Source organism: Triturus cristatus, chromosome 5_2 (genome assembly GCF_964204655.1).
Source record: "Triturus cristatus chromosome 5_2, aTriCri1.1, whole genome shotgun sequence".
Taxonomy (NCBI): Eukaryota; Metazoa; Chordata; class Amphibia; order Caudata; family Salamandridae; genus Triturus; species Triturus cristatus.
In genome coordinates this window covers 427,763,638-427,782,523 of record NC_140588.1, presented here as the reverse complement: position 1 = coordinate 427,782,523, position 18,886 = coordinate 427,763,638, and the positions used below count along the sequence as shown (strand labels likewise).

The window sequence follows — 18,886 nt, the reverse complement described above, 5'->3', positions numbered from 1 at the left end:
AAACGCAGAGTTGGAATAAGACAAAAAATGACCCCCCACCCACCAAAAAAAATAATAAAGTCCCACATTCACAAATGGCCAAGCAAGATGTTTTGGAATAGAGGTTTTTGGAGGAAACTGGGCGGTGCCCTTTCAGGAAAATTTGTGCAAAGTGATGCATAATAAAACACATTTGGTCTGTAATAATTTCAGGCATTCTTACAGTAGTGATTGGGATTATGCACTAATGAGCTTTCATACAAATGGGTTGCTGATTTAACATTTTAAGGTCGATAAGTGGTGTCACCCAGTCCAAGGTGGGGATATGGAGGCGGAGGGGATGGGCAACTGCTGATTTGTGCGGGTTGTGTTTTTTTTTACTTTTGTTTTACTATGTACAGGGTATTTTTGAGGCCTGACTCGGCAAGTTTATTCAGTGGATATTGCCTTGTGTACTCTAGTTGTTATGGAACTCTGAACCACCACACCGCGTCCAAGCCATGTCCTTATAAAATGCAGCCCTGCCAATCCCTTTTTAATACACAAGAAAGAAAACTAAAATGCAAAAGAAACGATTTTGAGTGTAGCACCGTCCTGCTCATAACTCAGAAAATTCAAATGCTTTGATGAGGTCTCAATGGCCACCTTGGGACATATACCTCACCCAGACTTTTTTCTTAGTTTTATCTGTTTTGATTTACATATTGCACATCTTAGCTATTTTTGGAGCTGTAAGCTATGAATTCCATTGCCCTGGTCTAGTTCATCTCCGGGTTATCTCTCTATGAGGGCTGAAAAACGTTGCAATCGTGGGGCATAGACTGACGTCTACTCTTATGGCCGTTAAATCCGGATAACAGATGCCCTAAGACTCTTATTTTTGCTGTGACCAGAAACGAGGCAGTCTTAAAGGGTTGTGTGATGGAACAACGCATGCCTCAACAACGCATGCCTGAACCACGCGGTCTTAACCACTGCCGCGTCTTTACCTCGCATGCCTTTATCATGCATTGCCTTTACCACGCAATTTCGTGGTAAAAGACATGATTGGTAATGGGACATATGTGATAAAGGGGCACACTTCTGCCCCTCTGCCCTGAGCCCTAAAAATCGGTCCTCCTGCGGTCTATTCTACCTGCCCAAGCCTTATAAACTTCCCCGACCCCTATCCTGAACCTGAATACTTGACCCCCCAGCCCCTAAAAATGACTCCGACCACAGCCCCCCTCCCTGAGCACTAAAACCATCCCCACACCCTAAAACCTACCTCCACTCCCCCCTGCCCCAGTCCCACTGCATCCTGGACCTGAAAACTGCCCCTTTCCAGAGCCCTAAAATCCATCCCCCTAAAAACTACTCCCACCACAGCCCCCCTCCCTGTGCCCTAAAACCCAACCCCACCCCCTAAAATCTACCCCTGCCCCAGCCCAAATGCTCCCTTAGCTTGTAAACTGCCCCTTTCTTGTCCCCTACCCCGAGCCTGAAAACTCTTGACACCCCCAGCCATGAAAGCTACTGTGACCCCCACAGTCCTTAAAACTACCCCAACCCAAACAAACTACGCCCCCACCCCGTCCCCTGCCCTGAAACTCCTGAACCCACCTCCCTGAAAAAGACACGAACCTCAGCCCTCAAAACTACCCCAACCCAAACAACTACCCCCACCCATGTCCCCTGCATGAGCCCTAAAACTCCTGACCCCCTCCAAGCCCTGGAAACTACCCCAACCCCTACAAACTACTGCCCAGCTCCCAAAACCCCACTTACCTCACCGCCTTACCTCACCATCTTTCCTCTTCCTGCTCTTTCGCCGAGCTGCAGCCAGCAACTAGACTGCACATATGCCTTAACCACGTATATGCTCGTTTCAGGCATATGCGTGGTCAAGGCATATGCGTGGTTAAGGCAAGTGTGGTTAAGGCAAGCGTGGTTACACTTGTGGTGTCGGAACACTCGTGGCTGAGGCCGCGGTGTTTCAACTGTTTCCCATCTTAAAGTACAGCAAAGTCCATGAACGGCTTTATTGAATTGCTCAGTCATTTAAATCCCCTTTGTATCTTGCTTGAGCTGTTTGACAGCACTGCAGCCCATCTACTGCTTGGTAGAAGCATAAAGTGACTGTCCCATCCATCAATCCATCCATCCATCCAACCTTCATTCATGAATGATCTCTGCAATGGACGACCTGTCATTGATATAAAATGTGTCAATACTAGTATGCGCCTCAAATTTTCCCTAAGTAGGATACTGAAAACTTGCCTCCTTAGGCAGTGACAGAGATTTCTCTTTCTCTTCGTGAATCCAGCTCTTTGAGGGAGGAAACAATGTAGGATATTGGATGAATGGAATGCTGAATGACTCTAAAGAGGAGTACTCAAAGATCCTGGAGGCAAGGAGGGTAGCAGGCATCCAAAGGGAGCGCTAAATGAACCTGACTGGGGATCATTTTGAAGGAGTAGAGCTCTAGAAGAATCCGAATGGAGTTTATTCCATATCCTGAAGACAGGGAGCACTGCATAAAAAGATTAGGAACAAGACGTGAAGGTATGATGTGCTGCATAGAGGTAGGAAGAGGCAGTGCTGAAGGAATCTAGATTTTTAAAAAACACAAAGGTTCAGATAGTTGCAGAAGGGGTTTTACCCACAATGCTTTTAATTCATCAATGCCCTACTTTGGATTTGAAGTCCCTAGCAAACGACCAATCTTTTTGGAAGAGGAGACCTCGCCCACATCACGTGGCATGCTTCATCATAGGCAACCACTCTCCACCCCGGTAGGATAGTATCACAAAGGGCAAACTCAACCTCGCAAAAGGGTGGTGAAAATTCTTAGTTAAAGTACTACTGACCAGCGAGGGATCCAGACAACTAAAAATACCTAGAGGCACCCAGGTTATCGCCTTCATTATTGGGAGCCTCTGGTACGTATAAAACTGATACTAAGATGGAACTAATACACGGATTGAACATACACTAATAAACCCAGGGCCGGCTTAGGCACCGATGGCGCCAGGTGTGACGATCATTTTGTGCACTCCTCTCCCCATGACCTCAGGCTCCACAGAGTCCCTCACTACCACCCTCCAACAATGTCCCACATCTCCACAGCCCTTCCCTCACATGCATTTATTTTGTTTTATAGTGCTACTCATACCAATGAAGGGTGTCAGAGCCCTTTACATTAAACACACATTATACAGAGACAATGAATCCTATATATGTAAATCAGTCTATATAAGAAATATTGCATAAGACCATGAGGAATACAAGGTGTGGGAATCACATGTCATCTGTACTAACAGGCAGTATTTTAGAAGTGTTTGGTCTGGAGGAGCACAAACTCAGGATTTAAAATGCACCACAGTGTCTGGGGTTGGCTTTACTAATAAGAGAGTACTTCTATCCAAACGAACCCTTTTTTATCAACATTAAGATAATGAAAGACTGGAGAAAAGAACAATGTTCTAACATATACCATATAGTTTGCATACAGCTCTTTGATGGCATTTCATAGGTCACTGTGCTTTATTAGAGCAGTGGAAGTTACAAAAGGATCTCTACGACATGGTACACGTTATTTGCAGCAGGCATATTAACCCTGTTTGTTACTTTATGCTGAGTCACTAGACAAAACCCCAATCTCTCTCGAGCAGGAACATTAAGTATTGTTGCCTGAAAACTGCTGGACACACCTGGAGATCTGTAGCAGGTACTTTTAAATCCATAAGTTATTTGTAAATACAGCGCTCTGAGCGAACGGTGGGGCTGCACCGGGCGCACCGCCCTAAAGCCGGCCCTGGCTGATTACAAACTTATCAACTTGTTCTTCTTGTTGGCCGAGTGAAAAAGTGCAATGCTTTGAAGTTCAGCAAGATGGTGATAGTTTTGGGCTGGATTCACAAAGTTAGCGGGTGGGTAGAGGCTGAGGGAAAAGTGTTTACGAGTGTAGGAGAACTGGTGGAGATGTGACACTTGATACTAATGAAGTAGCTGCATGATGTGGATGGTCACACTGTAGACACTCGTTTTAGTTGCATAATGCTTAACGCAGTGTCATCTTAAGTATTTTGGGGGCAAAAGGCAAGAAATATTTTGGGGGTCCCTGTTTGAGTCATCTTTGAATTTTTAAAACCCTTTTTTTTGCTAATTCAAACCCTTTGTTAACTAACAATATAAAATTATACATTAAAGGTTACGATACAGAAATACACATAAGTGAACTTGTGAGAAACTTCACTTTCCTGGGGGGCTTTGAAAGGTGGGGGCACTGGGCAATTGCCCACTTTGCCCAGGACTTAAAACTTCACTTCGAGTTTAACTGTTTTTGTTGTGCGTTACAAATACAGCTCTGACAATCAAGTATTTGTGTAAGATGCAAAACCAAAGCGGGGCTAGCAATCAATGATGGTGGTCCTTGGTGTCCATGCCATTGTCATAAAGTGGCCAACCCAAAACAGAGTTGAGTTTAGCTTAGATAGACTGAGTCCATACCATCACAGACCATATGATTGTTTTATATGTAAGTATACTTGTTTGTATGTAATGTTTATATATCGTAAACCTTGCCAAAAGGCTATGTGCTGTACTTTATCCTTTTCTTTTACTTGCATGTCTCACTGGACCAGGATAATTCATTGGATAGAAACTGATACTGTCACTCAGTGTTGATCAGTGTTACACATAAGCCATGAGAATGTGCTTTTCTGAAAGGTGTCACACATAAGACTTGGAAACGCCACACATAAATGCACTGCAAACATGGAAAAGTCACACCTAATCAAACTTAATGCCTTGACAGGCCTGACTTAGAAGGATAAAATGTGACACTGAGTGTGTAAATTGTAAATGGTGATTCATAGATTCTGGGTTCATGGATTTTATGCTTAGAAATTCCATTTGCGAGTGTGGAAATCGTATTTGTATGTTGTGCAGAATCTGCCACTGTGGCATATTTTACATAGGGGTGTTACAGTGTGGTGCTGTGTCAATTGTGAAGGTGGTGCTCACAGCTTATTGGGCCTTCACAAATGTATCCGGTGGTCTTTAATGTCCAATGGTTCATGTGCTCTTATTGCCAAAATCGACTGGAGAAAGCATCTGTAAGAAGTGTCAGAAAGACCAAATCAACGGCACACTGGATGTGGATGTGCGGGAAGAGGATCCTCTTCATGGACCATGTTTCTCCCATGGAGAAAAAAAGGAATTAAAAAGTTAAAGTTCATTTGCATTTTTTAAACCACTGTAAACAGATGAGTTTTTTAGGGGCTAGGTGGTGGTGGGGTTGATTATTGCAAATTTAGCGTTAGGCATACATGTGGAAATATGATATTTGTTGATTTCCTTATGTAGTTGTGAAATTTGTGTGAGTCCCACAAAAGAAGAATTTTATAAAAGTTAAAGTCCTTATGTAACTGTGGATTTTTTGTGAGTCTCACAAAAGTAGAATTTTTTCAAAGTAACTTACTACTTTCGGTTTCTGACTAGATCAGTATGAGCGAATTTAGGTAAAACATTGACTTTCTACTCGCTGCTATGTTCTTCCCGTCGTTTTTGTGAATCACTTCTAGAGAGTTGATCTCATGACCTGCCTGATCTCTATCCACTTCCTAAAGGAAATAAGCCTTAAATGTGTTCTTCTATGGCGGCCACTTGTGTATTTATATTTCCAGATTGGACTATTAAAATGACATTTACTGAGGTATAATTCATAAGTCTCATATACCTTGTGTTGGACCTTAAATATAGCATGTTAAAAAATATTTTCCCATACTTTCTTTTCAGGTCGAAAACTTAGAGGAAAGGCTTTCTACTTTGTAAGCGGAAAGGTGTTTTGTGAAGAAGATTTTCTGGTATGTAATGTTTTTCTTACAACTTGTACAGATTCAACTTCCTGATTGTCACCCTTAATGACATGACTATATATCAAATCCGGTGCCAAGGTCATCCCCAGGAACCAGCATCAGATTGTTCTAAGAAAAAAACGTATAGGTATCTTGCCAAAAAAACCCTACCCACCTCATGAACTACAGTGTGGAACAAACTCCACTGTGGCGTACTTTGTTTCCTCTTCCTGTCCGTCTACCTCTACTTCAAATTTCACCACTACATTGGTTGCAACAGAGGACGGTGCCTAGGACGTTGTAGTGTAGCTCCCTTTTACTTCTGTTAACTATGTGGCCATTTTTCCAAGGGTTCCACTTGCACCACTTGGAAGAAAATACCTTCCAAGAGTACGATTTTAGTAGCACATGGAGTCATTGGTGGGCACCTTCTCTTTTCTTTTCAACACTCCCTGCCTTTTTGACTATTAAATATTTCCCCTATCTGAAGTTGGCACAGTGCTTTGGCCTCTCCTGAGTGACCCAAATATGGTCACAAGTCCTGCAATCGCAAGGTCTGCCCCGGGTTCAGATCTTGGTTGCTTCCCTCTCGCTGTACCCTTCTCATTCTGTCTTGTAAGGCACCGCACACCTGGAGGGCCACTAGTTAGAGACCAGCAGAGTCATGAATAAACATACCTGGGGACCTGGATCCTCTCAGACCCTGACCAGGGCGTGTAGATTCTGTCGACTGTGGGCTACACTTCTCCTGATTGAGCCAGCCGGTCACTGCCAACCACAGGCGCACCCATTCCTGTGGTCAGCTGTTTGCCGGCATGGATGGAAATAGCTGAAAGCTCCCTACAGAATTATAACATCAGATGCAGAACATGGATGGTTGCGGTCCCACATGAGAACTTAAAAACTGAATATATTCTTACCACGCTTAGCTTACATTTTTGGGGTTACAGTGTCGGTCTCTGTCCACAAATGTGTGCTTGCTACTGAGAAGTGTATTTCCGATTCTAGCAGAGAAAAACAATTATCATCTCAAAATCAGTTGAAAAAAATAACTCTATGAACATAAACCAGCTCTAGGTCATACTAAAATAAAAGTCTCACCTTTGTTTCTGAGGGTACTACTTCTCCAACAGGCACACCTGTTTGCATACATTCAGACCATCCGTAAAGTATATATGCCCAAGAATTAACAGCTAAACCCTTCCCTGTTGTATTATGAATCTTCCCGAAGGCTCAGTTGTGTGTAGAAACGTCTGGGATGCAGGTAACCTGGTCAGTGGGGAGCACCTTTCATGCATGCAGGCATCATCATCTGGTGATGGTGACATTACTAGGAAAGCCAAGATCACCAAATTATTAGTGTGGCCCAAAACATATGAACGCTGCATCGAGATCCATGCACGCCCAAGGGATTAACCCCAGGAGCAGCACCAATAGGGAACGACCTTGGACTGACCGAGCTCAGACTATCAATGGTGGGACTCCTAAACTGCTCTCCCTTAATCACGGCATATAAGTATATGTGGGAAAATAGCAGCTGCAGGAAATGAGTTTAATGCGCATTTAGCCAATCCTTATTTTCTTAAAGCATTTTTGAAATTACTGTTTCAACAATGTGGGGGAAACGATGCCTTATACTTGAATACAGTCACAATTAATTACATTAAAACGTATTTATAAATATCTACTTTCCCATTGAGCAGACAGGGAACTGATCATTTTTTACATGATTAACTCACAGAAAAAATGGCCTTGCGTGGGAGACTTACAATCGAATTCTACTACTCATGAGAAATCATTTATTTATCTTAAAATCCCCAAAGAACGACGATTATCGTTCCTGTTCCTTCTTTTTCTCTATCCGTTATAAGAGCTGGATGTAAAACTATAAATAACATTTTTGCTCACGCAGCGCCAATTGGATGTACAGCATTGAGTTAATTTCTAGCTTTATCAGTGTAAACACTGGCCCGGTGTCATATTGAAGGGAGTCACTGATAATGGGAAGCAGCACAACTTTTCAAAGCAGAGATGATGAAATAGAAGGGATATAGTAACCATGACAGGGATTTACACTACTGGTGAGATGGTGCTGTGAGGATCCTTATCCAGCAGTGAAGAAATGTTCTTTGAAGAGATGGGTCTTCAGGTCCTTGTGGCAGTGAAGGGATGGAGACTGGTGGCTCTGGACTGGCAAGGCGGCCCCTGTCCTCTGTTTCGTGGAACCCTTGCTGCTGTTCTCCAAACGAAATGATGCAGGACTCCCGGCGTAATATGGTCAGCATTTAGGCATTAGTTTGAATATTAAAAAGTTACTCTGAGACACATTCCACTCTCAGGGGACCTGGGCTGGTAGTTCAGCAGGACTATTTCTATTAGAGCAAGACCAAGTTTGATTTCCGTGTGGTTAGTCTCTGTCTGGAGTGGCATGGCAAGGAGAGGCAGAATGAACTGGAATGTGGCCACATACATATCAAAGACCGAGATTAATTCAAATCATACATATAATTTATATATACGCGTTGCTTGATTAAGGGTACGCGAAAGGTGTTGGGCTGTTTGAAATCTTGAAGTAAAAAAGCTCTTGATACTTATATCCTGGAGTGCGAGTACTTCTTCTTTTTGGTGAAAAAAAAAATAATATATATATATATTTATATATATATATATATATATATATATATATATTCAGTCGCTTCACAAGAGGATTCGTTTCCGGGATCCATATCCCATTGTCAGGTGGCGTGTTGCACTCGGCCAATCCCACCGCCGAGTTAAAGTCAATAAGGTTTCCTGCTACGATAAGCAAAAACACGCTCTCAGAAAGGTACAACTAGTGGGAGTTTATTCACAAGATAACGCTACGCGTTTCAGCACAGAAGTGCCTTGATCACACGTGTGATCAAGGCACTTCTGTGCTGAAACGCGTAGCGTTATCTTGTGAATAAACTCCCACTAGCTGTACCTTTCTGAGAGCGTGTTTTTGCTTATTGTAGCAGGAAACCTTATATATATATATATATATATATATATCTCTCACGAACTCTGCAGTTGAGCAGCAGCACAGCACATACGGACACGGACCAAAGGGTAGGTGCAGATTAATTTGTTTAGTGTGTATATATATATATATTACCTACTGGCGATAGCCAGTAGGTAGTTATAGTTAGGACCACGTTTCCATAGGAAAACCTCAACATTCTATTTTGAATAACTTTGGCGCCGGTCGACGAATCCTCGCGAATTTCTCAAAATAGGTGGGGCGCTACGCTCCGCTCCTACCCTGAAAGTCTCGGGGGGATTCGTCAAGCGGGGGCTGAGATAAAAGGGGGGTCCCAAAACGCGTTTTTCCCATGCATTTTTCCATAGGACCTTTAGAACGAGCTACAGCCCGAATGGCTGAACAGAATTACTAGAAATTTGGCAGAGAGGTAGTCCCTAGGTCAAGGAAGTGCCTTTTGTAGGTTTGGTGTAAATCTGTTCAGTAGATTCTGAGAAAATAGCCTTTAAATCAATATATATATCTGAGCCAGCTTACGGTACGCTTACCGTACGCTTACGGTAAGCGTACGGTGGCGTGCGCGAGCGCGATTCTGATTGGCTCTTAGATCTTAGTAAACATTCGAATCGGCCGAAACCAGGAAGCGGCGGCCGCCATTTTGTCTCTCGCACTGAGAGAGATTTTTAAAATCGGAAGCCCAAAAACATGTAAAGGGGCTGTTTTGACAACTCCCTCCCATATAGTCATGTTGAGGGAGTCCCCAAACATCCCCCAAGTGCAAAAACGGTTTTATTTTTTTTTCGGCAATTTCGCGGGGTACGCTTACCGTACGCTTACGGTAAGCGTACGGTAAAAAAATAAAAATAAAAAAAACACTATCCACACTTACCCCACCCCCTGTGCTTTTGGTGGCCGAAGGCCACCAAATGTGCTGGGCTTATTACAATGGAAAAAAACACTATCCACACTTACCCCACCCCCTGTGCTTTTGGTGGCCGTAGGCCACCAAATGTACAGGGCTTATTATAAGGGAAAAAAACTTAGCATTTAAAAAACCGTACTAATTCACTGAAAAAACCATAGGTTTCACACACGTTATAGTTAGGAATTAGCATTTAAAAAACCTTGCAAATTCACTGAAAAAACCATAGGTTTCACACATGTTATAGTTAGTGGAAATTTTACTGATAAAAAACCAATGAAATTGCCCCGTTATAGTTAGCGCAGGCAACTATAACTCACGCGACCGCAATCCTCTGCTGATGACATATGTGTCTTTATGAAAAAAAAATATTTGTAATATATGTATAGCTAAAAATGTATGGAAGAAGACATGGGCAAATAAGTGTCTAAATACAGTATTAGCATCAGCAGAGGATTGCGGTCGCGTGAGTTATAGTTGCCTGCGCTAACTATAACGGGGCAATTTCATTGGTTTTTTATCAGTAAAATTTCCACTAACTATAACATGTGTGAAACCTATGGTTTTTTCAGTGAATATATATATATATATATATATAAATATATATATATATATATATATATATATATATATATATATTCACTGAAAAAACCATAGGTTTCAGACATGTTATAGTTAGCGGAAATTTTACTGATAAAAAACCAATGAAATTCCCCCGTTATAGTTAGTGCAGGCAACTATAACTCACGCGACCGCAATCCTCTGCTGATGCTAATACTGTATTTAGACACTTATTTGCCCATGTCTTCTTCCATAAATTTTTAGCTATACATATATTACAAATATTTTTTTTTCATAAAGACACATATGTCATCAGCAGAAGATTGCGGTCGCGTGAGTTATAGTTGCCTGCACTAACTATAACGGGGGAATTTCATTGGTTTTTTATCAGTAAAATTTCCGCTAACTATAACATGTCTGAAACCTATGGTTTTTTCAGTGAATATATATATATATATATATATTCAAAAGCAAAGAAAAGCCGCACTCTTTCTGGATCTTCGTTTAGTAACTTTTAATGACCATCTCTGTTACCAACGTGTTTCGAACTCCACTGGTTCCTGATCACGGTATACCGATCCTCAATACCGTGATCAGGAACCAGTAGAGTTCGAAACGCGTTGGTAACAGAGATGGTCATTAAAAGTTACTAAACGAAGATCCAGAAAGAGTGCGGCTTTTCTTTGCTTTTGAAAATATCTGTGAGGCTGTCCTACCTCACGGCCGGCACCAGCTTAAAGCGCTCCCCCCGCAAGGACACTTTGCTCATTCATATATATATATATATATATATATATATATAGATATATATATATATATATATAGATAGATAGATAGATAGATAGATAGATATACAAAATTCTTTTTCTAAGTAGTACACCTCAAGTGTATACCTAGACGTGAGTTCAGTGCTCATTGTGTCAGTCCTCGCCTCCTCCCCTGCGGTGCTCGTACCCACCCACAGGCCAGGATGGATGGATTCACTAATCACTCAAGCTGGGAAAACATGCGGGTAGAGTCACCGAGGAATTGCATATGAACCTGGGCTAAGAGCCAGGAGAGAGCATCAGAGCACCAGAGGTTGCGGTAACAGTTTTCCCTTAGCTTTTGCCCGCCTTCTGCCTCATCCTCAGTCCCTGTCCCCGTCGCGGTGAGATTGGGTTTCTTGGTCCCTCTTCGTCCTTGATAGCCTGCCGCTCTTACTACTACCACCACCACCACCACTGTACCCAACTTACTTAAAGAGCCAGGTGAGTTCCAGGTGTATGGGGGGGCGGTAGGTTGGTCTCGTAGTTTAGGGCTATACTGGATGAGGGGTTATACCAGTGGGTTCAAGGCCCCCCTTAAAACAGAGGAAAAAAGGGAGTTGGATGGCAAAATTCCTAAGGAGAATCCAAGGGGAAAAGCCGGAGGATTTTGAAGTGCATCTGTCTGAGGTGTTTGGTGCGTTGGGGACAGTATCTCTTAAGAATTCTTTTGACCGGCGCCTGTGGGTGGTAGCAGTGGCTGTTATCAGGAATGGAGGAGGCACGTGATACAGCACCTTTTTCTGTGATTTCTTCTGGCGCGAGGTCTGTTAACCCCAGAATACCTCTTCAGAATGCCAAAGGGGCCCTGTTATTCCTGGCACCTTGCTTGCACCTTCTTCTTTATCTGTAGACGCCATAAAGTGTCTGGTCACGCTCCATATTTAGCTGAAAGTACCCTGCATCCATTTTAGTTGTACTGGCCCTGAGGAAACTGTTCCTGCCATCCTGGACTTTGTTCTCTTTGCCATCTTGGGTGGGACTACATCCCCCATAACAGCACGAGTCAGGTGGGTGCCAGAGGCGACAGAAGTGCTGAAAAGTGCAAGTGAACTCCCTCACGGGCCTGTCCTAGCTCATAATAGGCCAGACAGAGGCCTCCCTTTTTTGCATGACTTGTGAATTTATTGAGGCCCCCCCTGTGTCAGATGTTAAAGAATAAGGTAGCATCCGCTCCTTTGTACCCAGTCCCCATGCTTCCTCTTCCTTCAAGGCATGGTCCAGGGCCGTACTGGCAGTAACGGGCACAGGGCAATCCCCGGTCCGCCACACGGGTGTGGGCCTGTTTTGGGCCCCTGGGGGCCGTTTATGTTACAGGGCCAATCGGCCCTGTAACAAAATCGGCCGAAAGCCGGCCCTGGTAAAGAGCTCGGCCGCACCCCCAACCCCCTGGGGGGGCTGGCCGAGCACGTTGTCAGGGCTGGTTTTGGTTCCCAGTCCGGCCCTGGCATGGTCGTGGAATGGTTGTGAAAAACAGGGAAAAGAAAAAACGCCAGTACAGTAACCGCTTGTCCACAGGTACAACCACGAACAATGATTAACACATGGTCAGGGCAGTAGATGTCATAAATAATTAAATAAGACCGTCAGAAAGGAGGCTTTCTTTTACAGCAGAGGAACTTGCCCGGTCGTTCCCTTCTACCCCATCTAGGGTGTTCTCACCAGATAAACTGCCCATTACTAATCCCAGGTCTGGCCAGTCCAAACCTCATCTCTCAGTGGGGGCGCATGAGGAAGTTGCGGAGCAGGAAGTTGTCATTGGAGAAGGAACCGGCTGAGATTTTGAGATCTGAATCTATTATCCTCTCACCGGAGTGTGAACCAGCCATGAAGTAAGAAAACAAATACAAACCCCTAAAATGAGTAAAGTTGGCCTGGCCCAGGAGGCCTCAGAGCAGCTTACCGCACTTGCGCCATCTGTTCCAAGTGCAGCTCTGTGGACAATTATTTGCGGGCCTCTCAGTGATCTGTTGGACTTCAAGTTATGCCCAGTGCTTGAACAACTAACCGCAATCAAGGATGGTTTAAAATCTCGGACCACACCTTATGAAGGTGCTTTGAACTCTTCCCTGTTGGGACAGACATCAGGGGGTGGGATGGAGAAAGCCCCAATAGTAAATGCCTATTTACTGTCTATCCCGACACATGTGGAAACAGGAGTCGTCGATAGTATTCAGACCGGAAACATTATCACGGGAACAAACACCAATTTCACAAGTATGGGAAGTAGGCTGCAACCTTTACGGACAACATCAATAGTAAAGCACATTGATCCAGAGATTAGAGTACCCCCGTTTCCAGTAATCTACCTTCCTCCAGCAGCCAGTCCATTTGTGGTTGTCTTGGCAAATGTCCCTCCTTTACCCAATGGTGCAGCTGAGCCAACCTAGCTCTGACTAACAATGTGGATCAATGGCTGACCCACAACATCAATGACCAGTGGGTCTTGTTTAATGAGGTTATTTTTGTGCGGCGTGTGGAGGTTATTGGCCCGCTTGAACGGCATTTCCCAGGAGACTTAGTTATTATAAACTTTAAAAATCCCAGGACAGCCAGGAAAATCCTGGCAATGGCTAGAGCAGGAATGACTAAGTCAAGTCCCATAAAAATCCTGCATTTGGGTTTCTTCTATTGGCATCTAAGCTTGCCTCATAGAAGAGTAAAACTCACCCAAACCTGCTTTAATGAGGGAAATAAGTGTCACTCAAATCTCCAGGTGCTAGCAGGAAATAGATTCAGGGCTCTCGCCTCCTTGGATCAAAATGATCGACTTTCTTCGGCGAGAGCTCTGACTCTGCTAGCAGGCCCTATCATAGAGGCACTTGAGAGTGGCCACCTGTCTTGTGTGATTACCTCCCCTAGGGTGGGTACTAGGGCCAGAGCGAGTGTAGAGGATGGTAATCAAATGCCTCATCCAAGTCATTTGGGCACTCTTCTTGCACTAGAGCTCCCTGTCTTGAATAAGGGCTCCCAATGCATAGGAGCTCAAAATCCTGTTCCCTGCTCACCCATGGTTACTAAAGATCAACAAAACGGACTGCACGTAAAATATTGCAGGCGCTCGACGCAAAATAGATAATCCTGATTGGTTAAATCTAGTGTCTTTTTTTATCTTAATTGCATGCAAAAGCCTTAGATGAGAAACTCCTCTACATTTTTGGCTTTCACACTCTGTTTCAACCAGCTCTACCTTCTACTGCAGGCATTCCACGAGGAGGGCTTGCTACTCTCGTATCTGTAAAAATGTAGAAGGTCAGTGTTGTCCTCAGATGGTCATCCCAGCAGTTTTTAGTATCACAAATATCTCTAGGGGCCAATGGGACATTTTGTTGATACATTTTTATAATAATATTTTCAAACCTCAGACATCGAAAGCAATCGAGGATCTTGATGAATTCCTGGGCACCTTCTTTCTGAACCTGAATAGCAAAGTTGCTGTGGTATGGGTCGGGGATTTCAACTCTACACTTTGTTCCCGGGGAGATAGCCAGCTATGCAGCATACCACAAGAGGTTGGTGGTTTGAATAAGGCCCACTTTAAACACAACTTACTGGGCGATGCTTTGAACACACTTATTCTTAAACTAGATTTACAAATTATATGTGAATCAGGGGTGATCACTATGAAAATATCCCTTTGTTTACTGGAGGGGCCATAGGGAGCACTATAGATTTTATGATTATCTCAGTGGATAACTGTTTCCAATTGCCTCAGTGACCATAATCCTGTTTGCATTACCCTTGAACTAAACACTAGGATCAACTCCGCTGAAAAAGGGTGGTCGTCCCGCAGGAAGAGTAGGTATCAGAGGGTGAGATACCTTGAGGAAAGTGTGACTACAGGGTTCACCCCCTCGGCCTATGTCAGTTAGCAAGTAGCTACAATTGCTGAAAACTAGAAGCAACATGAAGGTTTTCTAGTGGGTTGTAAGTACAATCCACACATCAGCTGCATGTCTTAGTGTGCATGCATGTTTCTATCGGTCCTGACGAAAGCCATTTGACCCTGAGGGGCACATTTGAACATGGCTGAAACTTGTAGACCATTCACAGGATAAGAAGGATCAAAATAATATTCTTCATATATCCGCCACCTTTCTAACATTGACCAATACTCTCAACAATAAAATTGAGGTTTATAAAACAGAGAGTATTTGAGCCAATTTTAAAAGCACATCTCACTTGAGCATCTTTCACTCATGATCACAATCTCACCCAAAAAACAACCAGCTCTGCTGTAATCAGACGTTGCAGAACACACTGGAAACATTCGGTGACAAGGGTGGGAACCCTATAATGGAGCATGTCACCTACTTGGTAGGTGAGTGAGAGTTCTTTTTAAAAACCTGAGGATTTCATAGGTAGTACACACTCCAGGTACATCCACGTAAAATCTAGGTACTGGTGTGTACCTTATAACTAACCTGTTCTTTTTGTTTTTATGTTATTAACCGGAAAGAGGAACAGGCTCGTCTCCTGACTTCTTATTCTCACATTTTGTTGAGTCTTATATATGTATATAAATTATATTATTTGAGATGTCATCAGTAATGTCACTGACCATGTCATGAGTGATGTAATATGTGACGTCATCAGCAGTGCATTGCGGAGCACGAGTTATAGTTAACTCACCTAACTATAACGGCCCAATTTCTCTGGTTTTGTAAGAGTGAAATGTCCAACTAACTATAACGTCCCTGAAACCTATGGTTTTTGCAGTGAATATATATATAATGTTTTCTAAGTAGTACGCCCCAAGTATATACCCAGACGTGAGTTCAGTGCTCATTGTGTCACACGATTCAAGTTGTATCTTTCTAAGGATGCTCAACAAAGTCAAAATTGGTCTGGGTTTTTGTGTTCCTCTCTGCGGTAATCTGGTCAGATAGCGTGGCTGGTACTGTTCAGATGCACCAGGGCAAAGTCTGATTTGAATAAGACTGGGAACGATCTGGGCTGGCTCATAGTGGGCAAATAACATTGACTAGAATGCATTTTCTACCTGAGTCCCAATTAAAATATATCTATGTGCAATGGGTTCCCAAAATGTGTAGAATATGCAATTATGGAATACATAAAAGTAAACACTGGTAAAGTAGATCAACGTTATGAGTGCCCACGGAGAAACTCAGCAGTCACTGGTTCACATTTACACAGGGCCGACTCAAACTTTCATCCCTCCAGATGTAAATATGAGTACCTTTGACCTGGGAAATAATTACATCTATTATTCAAGCTCTAGGGAGACTTGCATTTAATTTCTGCATTATATGTAATATGTCATTAATGCCACTTTATTTACTAGCACATGAATGTATGCAGAAGTCGTAAATGTCTGTAACTGTAAAGCTATCCGAGACTTCCAAGTCCATATATATTGAAAGCTCTGTTGGAAAGAAAAACGTTCTTGTGAAAGACTGGGTCGGAGGCATTGTGCATTAAGTACAATTGACTTGCTTAAATCAAACTCCCACAGAGAACACACTGTAAGCTGAAGGGCCTCTTGTACAAGTTCTCAGGCCAACCTATTCAGCATCTTCTTTTTGTCCATATACAAAATGTGTAAGAAGGTCAAGAGTACCTTGCTGGCCTTGAAGACTGAGAACATCATGTGTGGATGTATCTACAAGTAGTTGAAATCAAAAGTCATATCACACATGGTATTCTCTATTACAGCCCCTGGGTGAGTTACATGTTGGATATCCAAAATTGCTCCCTTTGGAGCTATTTGGCCAGTGTTGGTACATAAGAGCCAGATCCCTGGCACAGTTTGAGAATAACCCCTCAATATTTATCTATTGTGGATATCATAAAAGTCTAGCATGGGTTTGGCTTGCCTGGACTGATATTCAACACCCTTGATCTGAAAGAACTAGATGTCGTATCATTCTTTCCCTATTCGTCTCACTGCTATGGCATTAGGGGAAGCCACACTTTATTTTGGGAAAACAAAATGTAACCGGCATAGAACAAGCTTGCGGTTTTCGGGTCCAGTTATCAATATGTTGTGCTAAGCTACTTGAGCTTGCCACCACCTACTCTCTAGCATGTGATAAATGCTTTTGATTACTGGAGCTGTGGTCTCACTTGGGATTTGTTTTGAAATGCTGCCCGCAATTGAGTTGCTGTAGATGCTACTAATTTAGATTTAAAATAAAATCATTGTTTTTCAGAGTACAAACAGAGAATATGTGGAGGTGCATAGCAGGGCAACACAAGTGCGTATCCTCCCCCATGAACGTTCATGGTTTTTGAGGCAGTCTTTACATATGCTTTTGAGGAGAGTTAGTCTATCAGCCCTGCCTTTACCAGGATCTCTCTCTAGGACCTGCTGCTCAACAACCCGCTTACAAAAGTAGGCGGCTTGTTGAGCCCACATGTGAGTATGGAGTCAGTGTGAAGAATCTTCCAATTTGTTTTTATTTGTCTTCCTAGTGGAATCTTTGTAAGATTGAGAAACAAAGGGATTCTTTCACAATAGGTCTTGTTGGTCAGGTATAGCATACGTCAGCATCCCATTTTCAGTACCTGGTTCATGTTTGACACCGCTTTTGACTGCTTCCTCACCATTAATCAGAAGATTTATTTCCTGGAGCCCTTCTATAAGCGTCAGTTGACCTGGGCTGTCTTGGATATAGCTGGAGATATGAAATGGCCTCTTCTAGAAAGAGCTATAGCCATCAAAGAACAGTCACAGGTGTAAAGGTCCTCGCTTGCTTGGTACATTGGTGGGACAATCAGATTTTGTTCATGGCCAAGCAGAGAACAGGAGATGAAACCCCAATTTATACTCACATGGACAAAAAAGGAGAATTCCTAATACGAGGACTTTGCCTGAGCATCATATTTTTGCTGTTGCTTGATTTGTTTATTTGACTGTAGCGGATATCACCTTAGAATTATAAATGAACTGTAAACTTTAAAAATAGTAACTTACAAAAGTATTGCTCATGGGGGTGCAGTGTTAGGCACTGATATTGAAAACGTCAGAAAAGGTTGAATGGATTTAATATGGAACTCAAAGGAAGATGGTGAAAGGGGTAGATTTATCAAGCGGGCGTGTTTTAGATTAGAGCAGACTTCTCCAATGAGTAACTTGTGAGCTACAGGTAGCTCTCTAGGTACCTGTAAGTAGCTCTCCTCTGTGCAGCTTACCCTACTAAAGTTGAAGCTTTTGCTTGGTTGAGTTAATATATTTACACCAAAATTAAGTGGGCGCTTGAGACAAAAATTATCTCGTGAGCTGATGTTTGGACAAAAATGGCTACATTTCCGAAGTATATTTAAAGCTGATATTTTTGTAATAAATCATGCGGCATGGTGGAGGACTTACAACTAACATTATTACCTTGCTGCCAGTGACATTACAGATATGTCTTTTCTGTATTTTCACAAGTAGAGGGATTTCAACTGACAACGTATTTGCATTACTGCTGGCGACCCTGCCTAATGAAGTGAGACCATCGCTGCTGGCCATCTTGCTTATGGTGGCCACTAACATAAACATGTCTGATGTGATCGCTATTACAACACTTATAATGTTAGTTGCTTGGGATGATTTTCATGAGCATGAGTAGTTTCTATTATAAAAAAGATTGGAGATCCCTGGGTTAGAGTATAGTAATGAAACAAACGCTGCTAAAACCATTTACGAGAAGGGGACCCCTAAGAAATGATAAAGGGCAGGGGGTAACGGGGTAAGTCAAAAATTCTAAGAGAAAAGGAACCACTGCCCCAAAATTATGAGAATGGGCCTAAGGAATAGGTCCCTAAATCT

At 42.9% G+C, this 18,886-nt stretch overlaps 2 protein-coding genes across 3 annotated transcripts in view; one reads left to right on the top strand and one right to left on the bottom strand.

Moving 5' to 3' along the window:
* LIMD1 (LIM domain containing 1) overlaps positions 1-18,886 on the top strand; it is a 475,792-nt gene that overhangs the window by 341,804 nt on the left and 115,102 nt on the right. For both annotated transcript variants that reach the window (XM_085607366.1, XM_085607367.1), the window contains exon 5: positions 5,761-5,828. In XM_085607366.1, the coding sequence (XP_085463492.1) occupies positions 5,761-5,828 (68 nt within the window). The remainder of the gene's footprint in view (positions 1-5,760; positions 5,829-18,886) is intronic.
* LOC146823113 (uncharacterized) overlaps positions 6,557-18,886 on the bottom strand; it is a 29,904-nt gene continuing 17,574 nt past the window's right edge. Inside the window, exon 3 of the mRNA XM_085608141.1 lies at positions 6,557-6,659. Within this exon, the coding sequence (XP_085464267.1) occupies positions 6,557-6,659 (103 nt within the window). The remainder of the gene's footprint in view (positions 6,660-18,886) is intronic.